The 14472-nt window shown below is 35.6% G+C and overlaps 1 protein-coding gene across 1 annotated transcript; it reads left to right on the top strand.

The window, feature by feature from the left end:
- Positions 1-1757: 1757 nt before the first annotated feature.
- On the top strand, positions 1758-11190 carry LOC135694602 (serine/threonine-protein kinase NIM1). Its single transcript, XM_065213418.2, has 3 exons — positions 1758-2058; positions 3126-3394; positions 7929-11190. Exons 1-3 carry the CDS (start codon positions 1785-1787, stop codon positions 8688-8690), a joined length of 1305 nt encoding a protein of 434 aa, XP_065069490.2. The 5' UTR covers positions 1758-1784; the 3' UTR covers positions 8691-11190.
- Positions 11191-14472: the final 3282 nt, after the last annotated feature.

Below are 14472 nucleotides of genomic sequence, written 5' to 3'. Positions count from 1 at the left end.
GCACAGGACAGGAGAAAATGGAGAGCCACGGTGGTTTATTTTAAACCCTCCGTCACTTGATGATGATTTTTCCAGTCCCCCGTCTATCAGGCACCTAAGAGTAAATAGGTAAAGAATTAATTACCTATATAGAACTTATTTGAAGTTCTAGTAATTTCCTCAGTAAACGCCACCTAAGGTTTGCTTTTATCCCAAAACAAAGTATTTAACATTCAGAAGATATATGGATACGGGTCCTAACTATCTGTTCAGCGAAGAAATGTGAAAAGGGGAGAAACGTTTGTTTGGCATTGCCTTCCATGTCATCTATACACAGTTTATTCGTAGGTATTCGTTGAAGAAGAAAATAAATGTCCTTAAAAAACGTTTCAAAACTTAGAAAGGAGGATGAAAGTACTGAAGTTAAATTATCTAAAGTAACCAGTAAAAATGTAGCATTAGGAATTATTGCACGTTTTACATGAAGTATCTACAGCAGGTAGCCTAGTGGTTGAATACATTAAAGATCTTATATGTTGTCAGCCTTATGGTTAAGAAAATTCTGCTATCAAAATACCTCAACACAAAGAAGATTGTTCTCAATACGCGTTGAATTATGACGTTATGAATTATGAAATATGATAATCAATTCATTGGAAACAAAAAAATTTTCTCAAGGAAAATAATGGGTTATGCGCTATGCGTGCGCAAAATCGTTTGAAACACAGAAATTTGATCCATAAGACTATTTCTTTAATGAATATATGCAAAACGTGTTGCTTCGAAAATTGTTGGTATTGCGTTTCTTATTAATAACAGAACACCATTTTAAATCGTAATTTTCAATTAGAATCTTTTTGCTAACAAAACTTCTATTGCAGGCTTTTTGAATGCCAATGAGTTTGGGATTAGGAAAACGTACTACCTAGTTTTGGAGAAGCAAAAATAACCACGAATCAAGGACCGCGGAGCGTATCATAGATTGAGGGGGGGCTAAATTATTTAGGGGGGGGGGCTAAACATTTTGGAAAATTTTGTTATGATTCTAAACACATTTTGGATACTATTTGGAAAATTATTGGGGGGCTAAAATCTCTGTAGCCCTCCGTATCCGCGGTCCTTGACCTGCAGACTTTTGTAAAAAAGGCAGTGATGTAACGTAATGCAGTTAAGGATACCGCAATCAAGGGCCCCGATCTAAAAGGCCGCCCAAATTTTTGATACCAATGTTCTTAAGACTGTTCTCGAGTCCCCTTTTTTCAAAAACTTTAAATGTTCTTTAGCTGAGGCATGTAAATCAGCTCTCCTTGTTAGGGAAAAATTATCATTCTCGCAATTTGCTGTGCTGATGAACATGCTAAAGACCACTGGATGGGATCGTCTTGCAGTTCGTAGATAGGGCCCCGTTTCAGTTTTATTTCTAATGACCAAAAGGGCCCTTGTTATGCCACTGAGGACCCCAAAAGAGACTCCAAAAGAGACCTTCCTTTGTATGCTCGAGAGCCCAGAGTACCGAGTTTTTATTTTACGACATCATTAGGAAATAGAATATACTTAAAAATTGCTGACTTGGATCCATATAACTTGAAAGGGCACCGAGAAGTACCTTCAAATATGATGCGAATTGACAAATTGGGAGGGAAAATTTGTAAAACATGATAATATACAAAACTGTATGTATAAAAGAAACTTTGAAACTACTAACCGCAAAGTTTGTGTGGAGGAGATCTGCGCGTGAGGTCCCGCGTAAGAAACTCCATGGATACAGGTTCTCGACATGATTCAAATAATTTGAGGATGGAAGGATGGCCGTGGAGGTTGAACCTCCGATGGAGGTAAATAACAATGCTAAAAATGCTGAATTTCATAAACCAAGTGACCAAAATACAACTGCAGATGATGATAAAAATGATGTAAATTTGACGCCGTACGAGAGACTGACAAGGGAGCTGCAAAATGACGAAAAAGTATTCAAAGAAATTTCAAGTGGGAGGCGCATTGGATTCTACCGAATCCGAGGTGATCTTGGAAGTGGGAACTTTTCCCAAGTTAAACTTGGATTTCACTGCATTGCCAAAGGTAAACAAAGTATGATATATAAATATAATTTAATTGAATGGCATGGAGTGCCTGATTTAAGCCTGCATTTGCGCAACAAAATAAACATTTTGATGTATTTGTTTGCTTTGCGGGAAAATATATCCCGTGCCCTGAGTGGTACAGCGATGGGTGAGGTGGGTATCTTGTTATACGCTTTAATAACTTAAAAGCTATGGCAATGAAGCCCTAAAGGAACCCCATTAATCGGAGTATTGATTTCCAACCGATCTCACAACACTGGGCAGCTAGCATATCTCTCTCCTCGATTAGCCGGTAGATTGCCTGGGCATATTTAATCTTCTTTTTCATAACAAAACCGACACGACAGTTGTACTGTTTGATGGTTAAATATATTGTTATGCTGTTTAAAGATTTAAAAGTTTAAGCTATTGCCAACCTTGTTTGATTCCGGAAAGAAGCTATAAGCTGTTAAGGGACTTGACAACTTCAGTTGCTGGTAGATCTCTTTGTTTTGTTTTATTTCTATTGGAGACCTGAACAAAAATACTTGATAACTTTCATAACTTGAATGAAGTTTTTCATTGAATCACTTTGTTGGTGGCAATATTCTTTTTTCAAGTTCAATCGCTTCAGTTTTCTTTTTGATGAATTTTCAATTTCAACACGAAAAGTTGAGGTCTTGATTTGAATTTTGTATTACAATCCCAATCGGTTCTTTAGTCAATCGAGTAGACTGTTTAACCTTCAAACTATCGTTGAATCACATATTCATTCGCAATGATCTGTGGATATTAATCGTTATTTCACCTTTACCATTATCTTCCTCTTTACCATCTTTGCGTGTATTTGGTGTGTCTTCTTACCAAATCGTCGACGAATTTTCCATTATGTTCTTGTGCGTCATTAACACGTATATTTTCGGCCCCATTTTAGAAAACAAATCTGCCAAATTTTCTGCACTTTGAGTCATCAAACGTAGGTGAAACACGAAGATATCTGTCGGACGAATTGAGAACCGTGTGAATTTTCAAACCTGCATCGTGAATCTTCTCTTTTTCTAACCAGATTTTGATAAACATTTCTAGAAAAGGTCGCAATCAAGATTCTCGACAAAACCAAATTGGACCAGAAAACGCAGAGATTGCTCTCTAGGGAAATCTCTTCAATGGAACGTTTACGTCATCCGAACATAATCAGGATCTACGAGGTGATCGAGACACTCTCGAAAGTTTTTATGGTGATGGAATATGCCAGTGGTGGGGAATTATTCCATAAGATATTGAATGAAGGAAAATTACCTGAAAGATTGGCAAAAAAATATTTTTCTCAAGTTGTGTCAGCTGTAAACCATATGGTGAGTAATTCGTTTTAGATAAATAGCTTAATTTCTTATGAACCTTAATGTTTTTAAAAATTCTTGATACTGAACCTAAGCATATTCTTAAATTATTCTTTTTTGAAACCATCACAGATGAAAAAAGGTTTTTCTTTGCATAAATTGGAAATTTTCCTCAGAACTCACATAGACCTGAGAACTAGTAGTTTAAAAACAGTCAATGAAGTTCATAACCTGTTAGAGAATTCATTTAATTATATATTCTTATAAATTATTCTTAAATTTTAGCAAATTGATTCTCAATATTCTTAAAACTTTGTTATTCACAGTAGCTTTAAGGTTTTTTGTAGTGACCCCTAAATGTCATAGTAAGCTTCTCTGAAGTTTTGACAATACCACAGCTGGAAATGTTTAAGTTTTTTCTTATTAGATTTCAATAGATAATAGCTGTTCAAAGGCTGAAATTGACTTGTTGCTTCTTCCAGCTTTTCAAAGCTCTTCTTAAACATGATTTTCATCTTCCCTGATTTGTTGGCTATATTTTTTGTTCACTTATTGCTGATATTAAAAAGTTGATGATATCGTAAAGTTAAAGTGCTGTTGTAGCTTACTGGCAATTTTTGCAATAAATTTGCCTGAAATCCCTAACAAATATTTTTTGAAAAATCCAAAATATGATATATGCTGGAGTTTTTAACCAAATCAATCAATAAAATTGAACTTTGTCAATAATTGACTTGTTAATCTTTCCTTTGGTCAAACTTTTATTTTTTTGAAAGAGCTGTGGCTACTCTTAAATTGATATTTCCTTTTTGGTTTTTTTCTGAAAAACAGGGTCTTTATTTTGGGTTTTAATCAATTGTTGCAAAAGTGACATTGTCAAAAGATGGAGTCTTGATTTGTAGTATGATTCAAGGCCACACAAACAGTAACTTGACATTTATCATAACCTTAATTTCAGATCATTAAAATTTCTGTTTTTCATTCAAAAATAGATAATAAAATAAAAAATGAACTAAACACTTCAAAAATTGATAATTGTAGAAGAATATTGGAATGACTTGTGTCCAATACTGTGTTTGTAATTTTTTCTTCCTAAATTATAATAGGATAGAGTTTTCTATTCATCACAATTTGCTTTACAAGTGGCAGGCAAGGGGCAATCATTCCCATTTTCTTGGTATATTTACTATCAACAAACAAACCCATGCTTTAGAGCTGGGTTGTTTAGTTTTACAGTGCAAAGCAAGTTCCAGTAATAGCAGACCATTGTTAAAGTTTTAGTAAAACGAGAATTGCACATTGTTGTGGATTTATAGATGCCTTTCATTCACTAATAAAACCAGCCAGCAACTAACCTGTCATTTCCAACCAGTGCTGTGTCTTATTTTGCGTGCAGAGAACACAGAGCCAGCCAAAAGACGATATGCCTATTGTGTGTCTTGATTGTAACAGAATTAAATTAAATTACAATACAGGATTTATACAAATAAAATGAGGAGACGCTACGAAAGTGTTGTTGATTATGTTACTGTGGATACAGAGACAGTGGAAGGTGTTAATTGCATTGATACAATGGAAGACACAATTACTTTTGACAATGGTCAATACATAGTCACACCAAATGTCACTTCAAAAAGTGTGAAAGTAGGAAGATTGTGTATTAAAAGACCTAAATAAAACAGTAAGGTCAAAAATTTAAACAGTTAGTTCAAAAATTTAGGTGCCTGGAACTGGTAGTGTGCTCAAATATAAACTTTGTCTTTGCTCAGATATTAGCATTAATTTTATTTTTTTTCATGAGACTGTTTCTATTAGGGCCTAGGAGAGTTTTTTTGCCAAATTGTTTAAAAAATGTCATGTTACATGAAACAGTGCACAAAGTATTGTTTTTCTTGAATTTCTTTATACTGAACAACTTCAGACTAAAGCAAAATATACTTTTTTAATTGATTTTTTATTGTTTAATTCTTTACTTTACAATATGTGGACAAAGTGCTTTCATTTGCTGCCAACTGGCTCTGTATTTGAACTCCTATTGCTTTCTCTGTGAATAGTTGTTTATTGAAATATTATTTGTTTTCAATAGCATTTTTCTCAGGAACACTGCTATGGTGGGACATCGGGTCTGTGAAAACCCCTTTGAATTTATATGATTTTAATTGTAAAAACGAAGGGTGCTTGTAAGCAAATTTTCAGAGCTGTCAACAGATATAGTATTTTCACCCTCTTTTTGCGGCAAAAGGATCGGAACACCCCCCCCCCCCTCAGCAGAAAAAGTAAGCAAAGGCCCTGATTTTTATATGACTTGGCTACTGCAGAGGGGCGCTAAGGTAGAAAACGAACACTAAGGAGCCATTTAACCCAGTTGCCACGTGCTTCTACAAGCAACGTTCTTCATTTATTTGCAACAAACTACCTTGATGTTATTATGTCAACGTTGCTTGCTTTTGACTTATTTGTATCAGAAAAGTTTTCAGGTTTCAAAACAATTTTTCCGTATCACCGTAACTAAGACTTAGTAGTTGTTGCTGCGGTGAAATTCATCCTATATTTTCCTTTCGGATGCGTAATAAACTGCTTTTCGTTTTATCTCAATCGTTGTCATGGCGAAGGAAAACCGCGAAACTAAACACACGTTTTATTCAGGGGGGTTCTCGTGGATGGACCTGCAATTCTGAACTGATTTACCTTGACAATACGTGCGTTTCATAGCCATTCAATGAAGAATGAATATCTATCTCCTTGAAGGATATTTAACGGTTTAGGGATATTTACTTACAACGTTACCTTTTTTTAACTAGTAAAATTAAAAAAAAAGTTTAATGGACTTTTGTAAAAATAATATGAACTTTGAGCATAATAGAAAATGTAGTTGTTTGGGACACTTCAAAACAACTCATAAAAGCTCTCAGGTACCATATGCCCAAATGAAATTAATGTTTTCTATTCTTAATATCTACTATGAAACCGAATACGAAACGTCATGTACTGCCCGAATACAAATATATCTTGTTGGGTAAAAGATAAGAATAAGATGTTGTGGATATGATGGAAAGAATTAGGGTAGAAAGAGAGATCAGAGAGAGGAAGAAAGGGGGAGAAAATCATGAGATTTGAAGGAAAAGAGAAGGAGAAGACGATTCTGGGGATGTTGTCAAAAATATAGGTTGGATGAAGAGTACAGGGAAAGAGTATAAGGAGGAGAAGAAGATTGGGGATGAGGTGAAAAATAAGGAGAGGAGAAAAAGAAAATCTGCTCACCCAACAAATTCTTCTGTCAACATAACGGCGGGATGGAATTTTTCCAAAATCAATAGAAGCTGAATACCATCTAACAGAATCATAAAATCTCGCTTACCGACTCATCAGCTGCCTTAAACTCACAGCGAAAATGCTTCCGCTTTTGATTTTTATTCTGTAATGTAAGGTACATCGTGACTATTCACCATTGGTTATTTCTCTAATATACAACTGGAAATTGATATCAACTAAAATGCTATTTTCTTTGTTTTTTTCTTTGACTTTCAAGATATAAACAAAGCCGTAACCTTTTTTGTATGCAATGAGTTTATAGCAAGAATTAAATCGAAATATTGTAAAGATTATGGAAGGCACTCGTTTCTTACAAATCTATTGAAACAACGTCAGGAGAAATTCTTTTCTTCCTTGACTGTTACAATCCTCCCGGAGAAGAATCCCCCCTGAAAAGAATCCCCCCTGAAAGCATGTGATGATTAATAATTAAGCTGGCTAATCTCCATGATAAAACTCATGTTTCTGGTTAGCCTATTAACTGCTGTTGAGAATTCACAACAATTATTATTTTGCCCAATTCATTATGGATATCGTAAGGTCATGCCTATATTCACCTGTAGTTTTAAAAGCTGCGGTTTCGTTAGTTCTTGCGTAAGTTACCAGAAACCTTCGTCAATATATTGAACTTCATAACGAAAAGTGTTCGCGATAAAAGAAATGCCCAGTGAAGAAAGTTAGTGAAATGACAATAAGCGCCCTGTTTTATTCATCTCAACATCAATATATGAATAATTACGTCCTCGTAACTGTGGGTTAACGGGACTGTCCCGATGCATTTCGCTGGTCACTTGAATTTCCCATTGGTTGGACTACACAATATACCTATTGTTACGTATCCAATCAGGTAATTCTCAATTGTTCTCGACCATAAATGCTAGGCTAGATGGCTAGGACATGTAGCCAGAAGAGAGGATGCCTACTTGGGGAGAACAATTTTCACTGATTCTCTTTTTCATGCGAAGAAGCTTATTATGATTACATATTAGATTCTTTAGAATGAAATCATAACCTCGCAACTCTGGATCCTTTGTAAGGCTGTTCTCTCAGTTCTATTATTCTGAGTTTTTTGGCTCCGATTCAAGTTTGAAAGCCAACCAAGTACCAGACAAACATAAACCCATACGCTGTAACGTTCTACCGTTTACTATTCTACCCTGTTTTGTGTTCATGCTCCAAGGCAATTACTATTTCTTTTCAATTTTATATCACCAATAATATTTCATTGTCTTTGCAGCACGAGAGTGGAATAATTCATCGTGATATCAAAGCAGAAAACGTTTTTCTCTCCAGTCTTGGTGTTGTAAAAATTGGTGACCTTGGTTTTAGCACTGCATCAATGCCTGACGAAGCACTTAGCACATTCTGCGGATCACCCCCCTATGCAGCCCCAGAGCTGTTCAAAGATGACAGTTACGTCGGATCATGTGTCGATGTTTGGGCGTTAGGTGTACTTTTGTATTTTATGGTTTGTGGCACAATGCCGTTCCGCGCTGAAACTGTCGGTAAATTAAAAAGAAAAATCCTAGAAGGAGTATACAATGTTCCTGATTTTTTGACCGAAAGCTGTCGCTTTTTAATCAAGCAAATCTTACGCCCGGTACCAAGTGACCGGTTTACAATACCGGAGATAATGCGAAGCCTTTGGCTGGAAGGTATAGAATTTCCAAAGCCATACAAAAAATACGAACAGAAGCCCTCTCTGTCCCCGTCGGCAGGCTCGATAGAGGAGCGAGAGGCCTCTAAAGCATTACAAACATTTGGTATTCCGACCGATCTTATTGAAAACTGTCCGGAAGATTCGAAAAATCAAGTTACCGGTACTTACCGAATAGTCCTCCACCAAGTGCAGAGGCGAAACTTAGAACGACACGTCGCGCAACTGAAAGCCGTTCGTAAAGAGAGAGAAATAATACGTAATAATACACTGGGCTATGACGGTCCAACAACTAAAGTAAAAACTGCTCCTCCCAAATCTAAGCTTTGCGTTATTCTCTAGTCACACTGCGCACCTATTAACGCAGCAAGCGACAGTTTTGCAGTGCTACTTCCCGCGTCTAGAAAACACGAATCGAAAAGGCCTAAGTTCAAAACATTCTCCCGTAAGCCACGTCACTCATTTCGATTATAAACATCCAATCACTTGTGAAGCCCCAGACATTTGTAAGGTTCTAGACTTGAAACTCACAGCTATTGAATGAGTGCAAATCCAACAACATACTAAAAATTTTAAGAGAGAAACAGCAATACTGTTAAATTAGCTGTTTGTGGCGATTATCAAGGCGCTTGTGAAAATTTTCATCATGGACCCCTTAAAGGGAGCTTTTGAGAATTTCTACAGGCAAGCTGTGATATGCGCCATTTCTCTATTTCATTATTCATAGATTCATAGCCTGTCTACCCTTGGACTCAGTTCGAAAATCTGTAATTCAATATTGAAATCGTAATTCTAGTTTCAAGCTGCTTATTTTGCAAGAACAAACTTCGAGTTTGAAAAACTTCGATAGTAAAGCAAATGTTTGCAATGCTCCCTAAATATTGTCTTAAAAAGCTTTTCTTTGCAAAAGATGGCTTGAGATAGTAACATTGGAGACAGTGCATTTGCATGTGACCCTTTTTAGCCCGTAAATATTCTGAATTCTTATAGCATTTTGATTTTCGCAAGTCAGTGAGTTAGATTGTGCGTATTAGGGCTGTGAGCCATTTGGATATTGGCGGTGTTCCATTTTCCACTCTTTCTATTTTCAAGACGACGAATCCAGCTGGGGTTTTAAGACTTTTTAATGTATTTTTTCCCATTCAAAGAACCTTTGGTTGGACTAGTAGTTTTTCATCACGTAAATGACACAAGTACATTCTAATATTATTACAGATATCAACTGTAATTCGGGGAATTTCAACTGTAATTCAACGAGAATTCGTCTTTACTTTTTCAAATGGACCTGTCTGCATAATACAGATTCACTTTGTTTTGTTTGTTTGCATATCAGATAGACCCTTGTGAGTGCGTTTACTGCCACGTCGAATTGGCAGTGTGAAGTCACATCGCTAATAAAATTGTGTTACCAAATTCAGGACATCAAAAATTCTTTCATTTAAAGGCTCTTGCGCAACCGGCACGCTTGGCGACATTTATTAAAAAACCGTCCTATTATCGTCAGTTTCTCAATACAACTGCCGCAAAGTATGCCGGTTGCGCAAGACCCTTTAAATTCAAATTTATACGGTGAAAAATGAGTTTTACATCAATAATCCGATATAAAGTGAGCTCAACACGCGATTTTGACATTATTAATACGATATAAAGTGAGCCCGATACACGATTTTGATCATTTCTCATCGTTTCGAGAAATGACGCATCGTTTCTCAAATTTCCCAAAATTTATCGTTTATGTAGATTCTTGGTTTTGCATTATTTATGTGAAATATTTTCCTAATGCCAGGGCTTTAAATTTTGTCGAGATTTGTCTTCGTAACTCATCCCACACCCGGTCATGAGGTCTTTCAGTATTGAGATTGTTTCGAGGAATATAATAATGATAGGAAATGACGTCACTAGTCCCAGACTTCCTTTAAGTTGAATGCACTTTCGGCGGGTAGTTAAGTTTCTCCTTTTGTAGAATACAAATCGTGTATGGAGCAATTATGGGGTATATTGTAAAATGTAATAGACTTTTAAAAATCATCTCACATCTTTTTTGTATGAGGTAGATTGTATGTTCAGATTGGAAGGGGTGTTTTTATCGTGAAGGTCACTTAAAGGTCACATTACGTAATTTCTATTGAAAGGAAACCATGCAGTTACATTCTAGAACCCGACATATCTTGTCCATGAATATGGGGAACCCTTTCAGCAACTCTCCCTCCAAGTAAAAGATTTACTTTTCATTGGCTAATTGGCAAGAAGTCTTCAAAAGTTTGCATTCTTTTATATTAGAAACACGATTTAAAGCTTAACATCAGTTTTTGAATGCTTGTTCTTTGCCAGGATACTTTTTCAGAAAACCAAACTCTTTCAAGTAATTTGAATCGTGTTTTTCTCATACCATATAAAGTACTTTTCCGTGAGGGGTCACTTTTTTAATTGCCAATGGAGAATTTTATAAACATCATGGCTATGCTATGCATTTTATTATTTGTCGAGATACAAAGTGTTTTGAAAAATGAAACTTGTCGTATATAAGCTTTCAGTACAAAAGAGGTACTGTTGGGGATAATTTAAGTGCAAAAAATTCAACTAGATGTAACGGATCCTAGTTCTCAAATGTCTAGAATTGCGATATAAATCTTTATGTGACCTTCCGATTAATAATTATTAAATTTTAATGTCAACTTAGACACGAATTTGTAAATAAAGTCTTTTAGTTGAATACGTTTGTACATCTGACACCAGCGAGCAACCAAAGTTGCCTCCTAAAAATTGTTTTGATTTAGCAACAGAAGTGTTTTAAATTATTTCTGCACACCTGTAGATTTCTTATGTCATCCTTACGTTCTTATTTATGAGTTTTTACTGCTTTACTATCTCGAGTTACTATGAAGATCGAACCGCTACGGGGAAAGCTAACAAACAGAAGCGCTTGAAATACGGGGGCAGTGGAGTCAGGTGGAAGGGTTTAGAGCTGTGGGACTTAGGGGGTTAATTGGTGCTGAAAATAGCCCTTTTCTTTTTATAAATATCGTTTTTTTGACATATTCTTTTACAGTTTCTACTGGTTCCTTGGTTCTTTTCATGGCACAACGATCCCGGTTAGTGGAGTGGAGGTAGTGCTTTGCTCTCCCATTAATCCTGTAAATGCTGTTTCATAATTAATATCATTTGATTTCCATTGATCTTGTATTTCCGCGTTTTTCTAAGAAAATATCAAGCCACTAATGCGAAAAAATTAGAACATTGTTCAAAGGTCCATTCTATAATGTTGCTGTGTCGAGTAAAAATTTTTTAAAGACTCATTGCTAACAATGGGCCTTTGCGAGCGTGGCGATGGTCCAAACAATGGCAGTAATTGATTTTAGACAGTCTAAAAATGCATTATGGGATGCTTACGTAGCGCAATGGCTCATTGTTAGCAGTTACTCTTTAATAAAGTAAATTCAAGACTAATTATGTTATGTTCTGTGCAAGAAATTATTTGTTGTTGGTTGAAGGTAATGACTTGATTACTCATCCTTATCATCTGAAATTCTTTTATTTTGTTGTTTATAAATCTATGCAACAAAAGTTAGTTTGCCGATCATTTTGGTGAAATTTGCAAGAAAAAAAATCAAATAATAATTTTAAGAAATTTGAAGATTTATTCTTTTCTTTTTTCTGCTTTAACACATCATGTTTCTAAAGGACAGAGACCAGGCATGTGCTCTCATTCTTAAGGGAAACCGTCTGTTCTTCGGCTTACAGCCTATTACTAAATTTTTGTTACTAAAGTTTCAGCATCTGATAAAGGATAAGAAGTTCAGTTTGTAGGTTAATTTTCATGGTTGTAGTGTTTGGGATGTTTTTTATGAAGACATAGAGTTAGAAAATATACAAGGGATTCGACCGTGAATCGACGGTAACCTCGAAAGATTTATACAACCAATCGTCTCAATATCCATAAATTCAATCACAAACAATATGAAAAGTTATATCCGGCCTAATGGTAGTGTATCCATCAATAAGCTCAAAAGAGTCAATGAAGTTTGGAGTAATTCTCAGAACGAAGATTAAGTTGACATAGAGTGTTGAATCAAGACAATCCAATTGAAAAAAATGCTGGATCAGTGGAAATTTCGTCTTGAAAACCAGCTGCAAAATCGGCCCACCAACTTATAAGAATCTAAGCTTAATAATTTCTTGACAGAATTAATCCAAACTGTATATTACAGATGCTGCAAAATTCAACGCCATGACATAAACTAAGCTAAATTAAAGAAAATATCAAAACTCTCTCCTGAAAGAATCATTTAAACCTTTATGAGGATCCATGCAAATATTTTATCGTAAATATTCCAGCAACTTTCTTCATGGTCACCAGTTTTGCCTCTCCTCTCCATTAGAGCTTCGTCTCTCCATTCCTATTGATGTCTGTGTACTTTTTGTGCCTCGGGCATACATTCTTTGCTAGTTTGGGAGAGACAAGTCCTGCGTCTTGGGAGAGACAAGTTCTTCCCACTTGACATATTCTCGAACGAATAAAGAAGAAGAAGAGTTCTTCTGTTCAATGGAAGGGTACAACTTATTAAGGAGTTCAATCCAATGATCAATGCGATTTTTTTTAAAACGTTGAGCAGCCTTTTTATGTGAGATTCTCAAATGACACATACTATATTTTTGGATATATAGTTTGGGCTATGGTGTTGGGTTAGAATATTGAGAATACCATGGACAGTAAGAACAAATAAGAATGGTTGTCGATCTGTCAATCAAGCGCTGACCTTCTTCGGACATACGATACGAGCTAGTGGGATGGAAAAAGTAATTATGCTAGGAAGGGCAGGCGAAGAACACGTTAGCTGGATGTATTGAAAGAATCAACCGGGATCAACTTAATGAAACAGCAATAAACAGACCAGAATGGAAATTGTTTGCTCAGAGGATCACCAGAAGTCGTCAGTGATTTGATGGTACTTAACACACACACACACATATTTTTAGATTATGTCTTATATTGATCATGATAAAGGATTAACATCATTCATGATTCAACGTTATATCTGTGAGGTACGGAAGATAAAGAACAATTTGTAGGGATTGCTTTTGATGGAGCATCAACAGTAATGTTCTTGCCTGATTAGTGAAGGAAGAAATCTTTCAATTACGGTTCAAAATAACAATCCTAGTCTAATACTTCTAGCAATATTGACAAGCGAACCTAATATATGCAATGTTCTGAAATTGAGCCAAGAAAAACAATTAAAATTCAACCTCCTAGTTCTGTTCTTGCACGTGTCACCTCTTCATCTGTCTAGGTTAGAATCCTGTCTACAATTAAAAATTTAGTAACCTACAAACTTATTAACATCATTAAGAGAACTTAAAATGATACCGATACTTTAGTCTGTACCAAACTTAATAATTATAAACACACTGTTCATTAAACAAACAGAAAAACGTCACTATAACTTTCCAACATGCACCTTTCAGAGGGTTTTAGAGAAAAGAAGAACTTAAAGGAAACCCGGGAAAAAAGGGAAGAAAATTTGGTGGAAAGGAACTTTCGAAGGAAGAGAATTTTGCGTTTTTGGCCTAAAATCGCGACTGTTTGATTCGCGAAACTTCCTGAATTTGCAAATGTTTATTTTTGTGAAATATCCAGACAATTTTGCTGTTGATCCTCTTGGAAACTTTGATGAAGAATGATAACTTTGAACAAATTTGAATTTCTTTTTCGTTGTTTTGTTGGTATCATGTGGGATAAGAATAGAGGGAAACCTCAGTTGAATAGAAACGTTCTTTGCCCAAATTTCATGATTTTCACGAAAACGCAAGTGTTTTTGCGAAAGATCCTATTTCGCTTTTTGGTGAAACTTGATTAAAATTTTGGTACTTCTCTCGATTCGGGAAGATTTCTTTCTGCGAAACTTTCTTCCCTTAAAGTAATATTTAGCTAGAAATGTAACAATGGCGACTTCAGACCAGTACCAAAAACAGCAGCTCCTTGATCTCTACATACAGTTTCAAATTATTTATCTATGAATTGGGACAGACTTGTCTGTGTGCAAAATTTGAAATGAATTTTCTGTATAGTAAGTATTGCATTGCAAGCGTGCAGTGACCTTGGCTGTGACTGTAATATCACAAT

This window comes from Rhopilema esculentum, chromosome 8 (genome assembly GCF_057945365.1).
Source record: "Rhopilema esculentum isolate cy_ngs chromosome 8, ASM5794536v1, whole genome shotgun sequence".
In the NCBI taxonomy this organism is placed as follows: domain Eukaryota; kingdom Metazoa; phylum Cnidaria; class Scyphozoa; order Rhizostomeae; family Rhizostomatidae; genus Rhopilema; species Rhopilema esculentum.
Note: the sequence above shows the minus strand (reverse complement) of the source record. Positions and strands in the feature narration are given on the sequence as shown.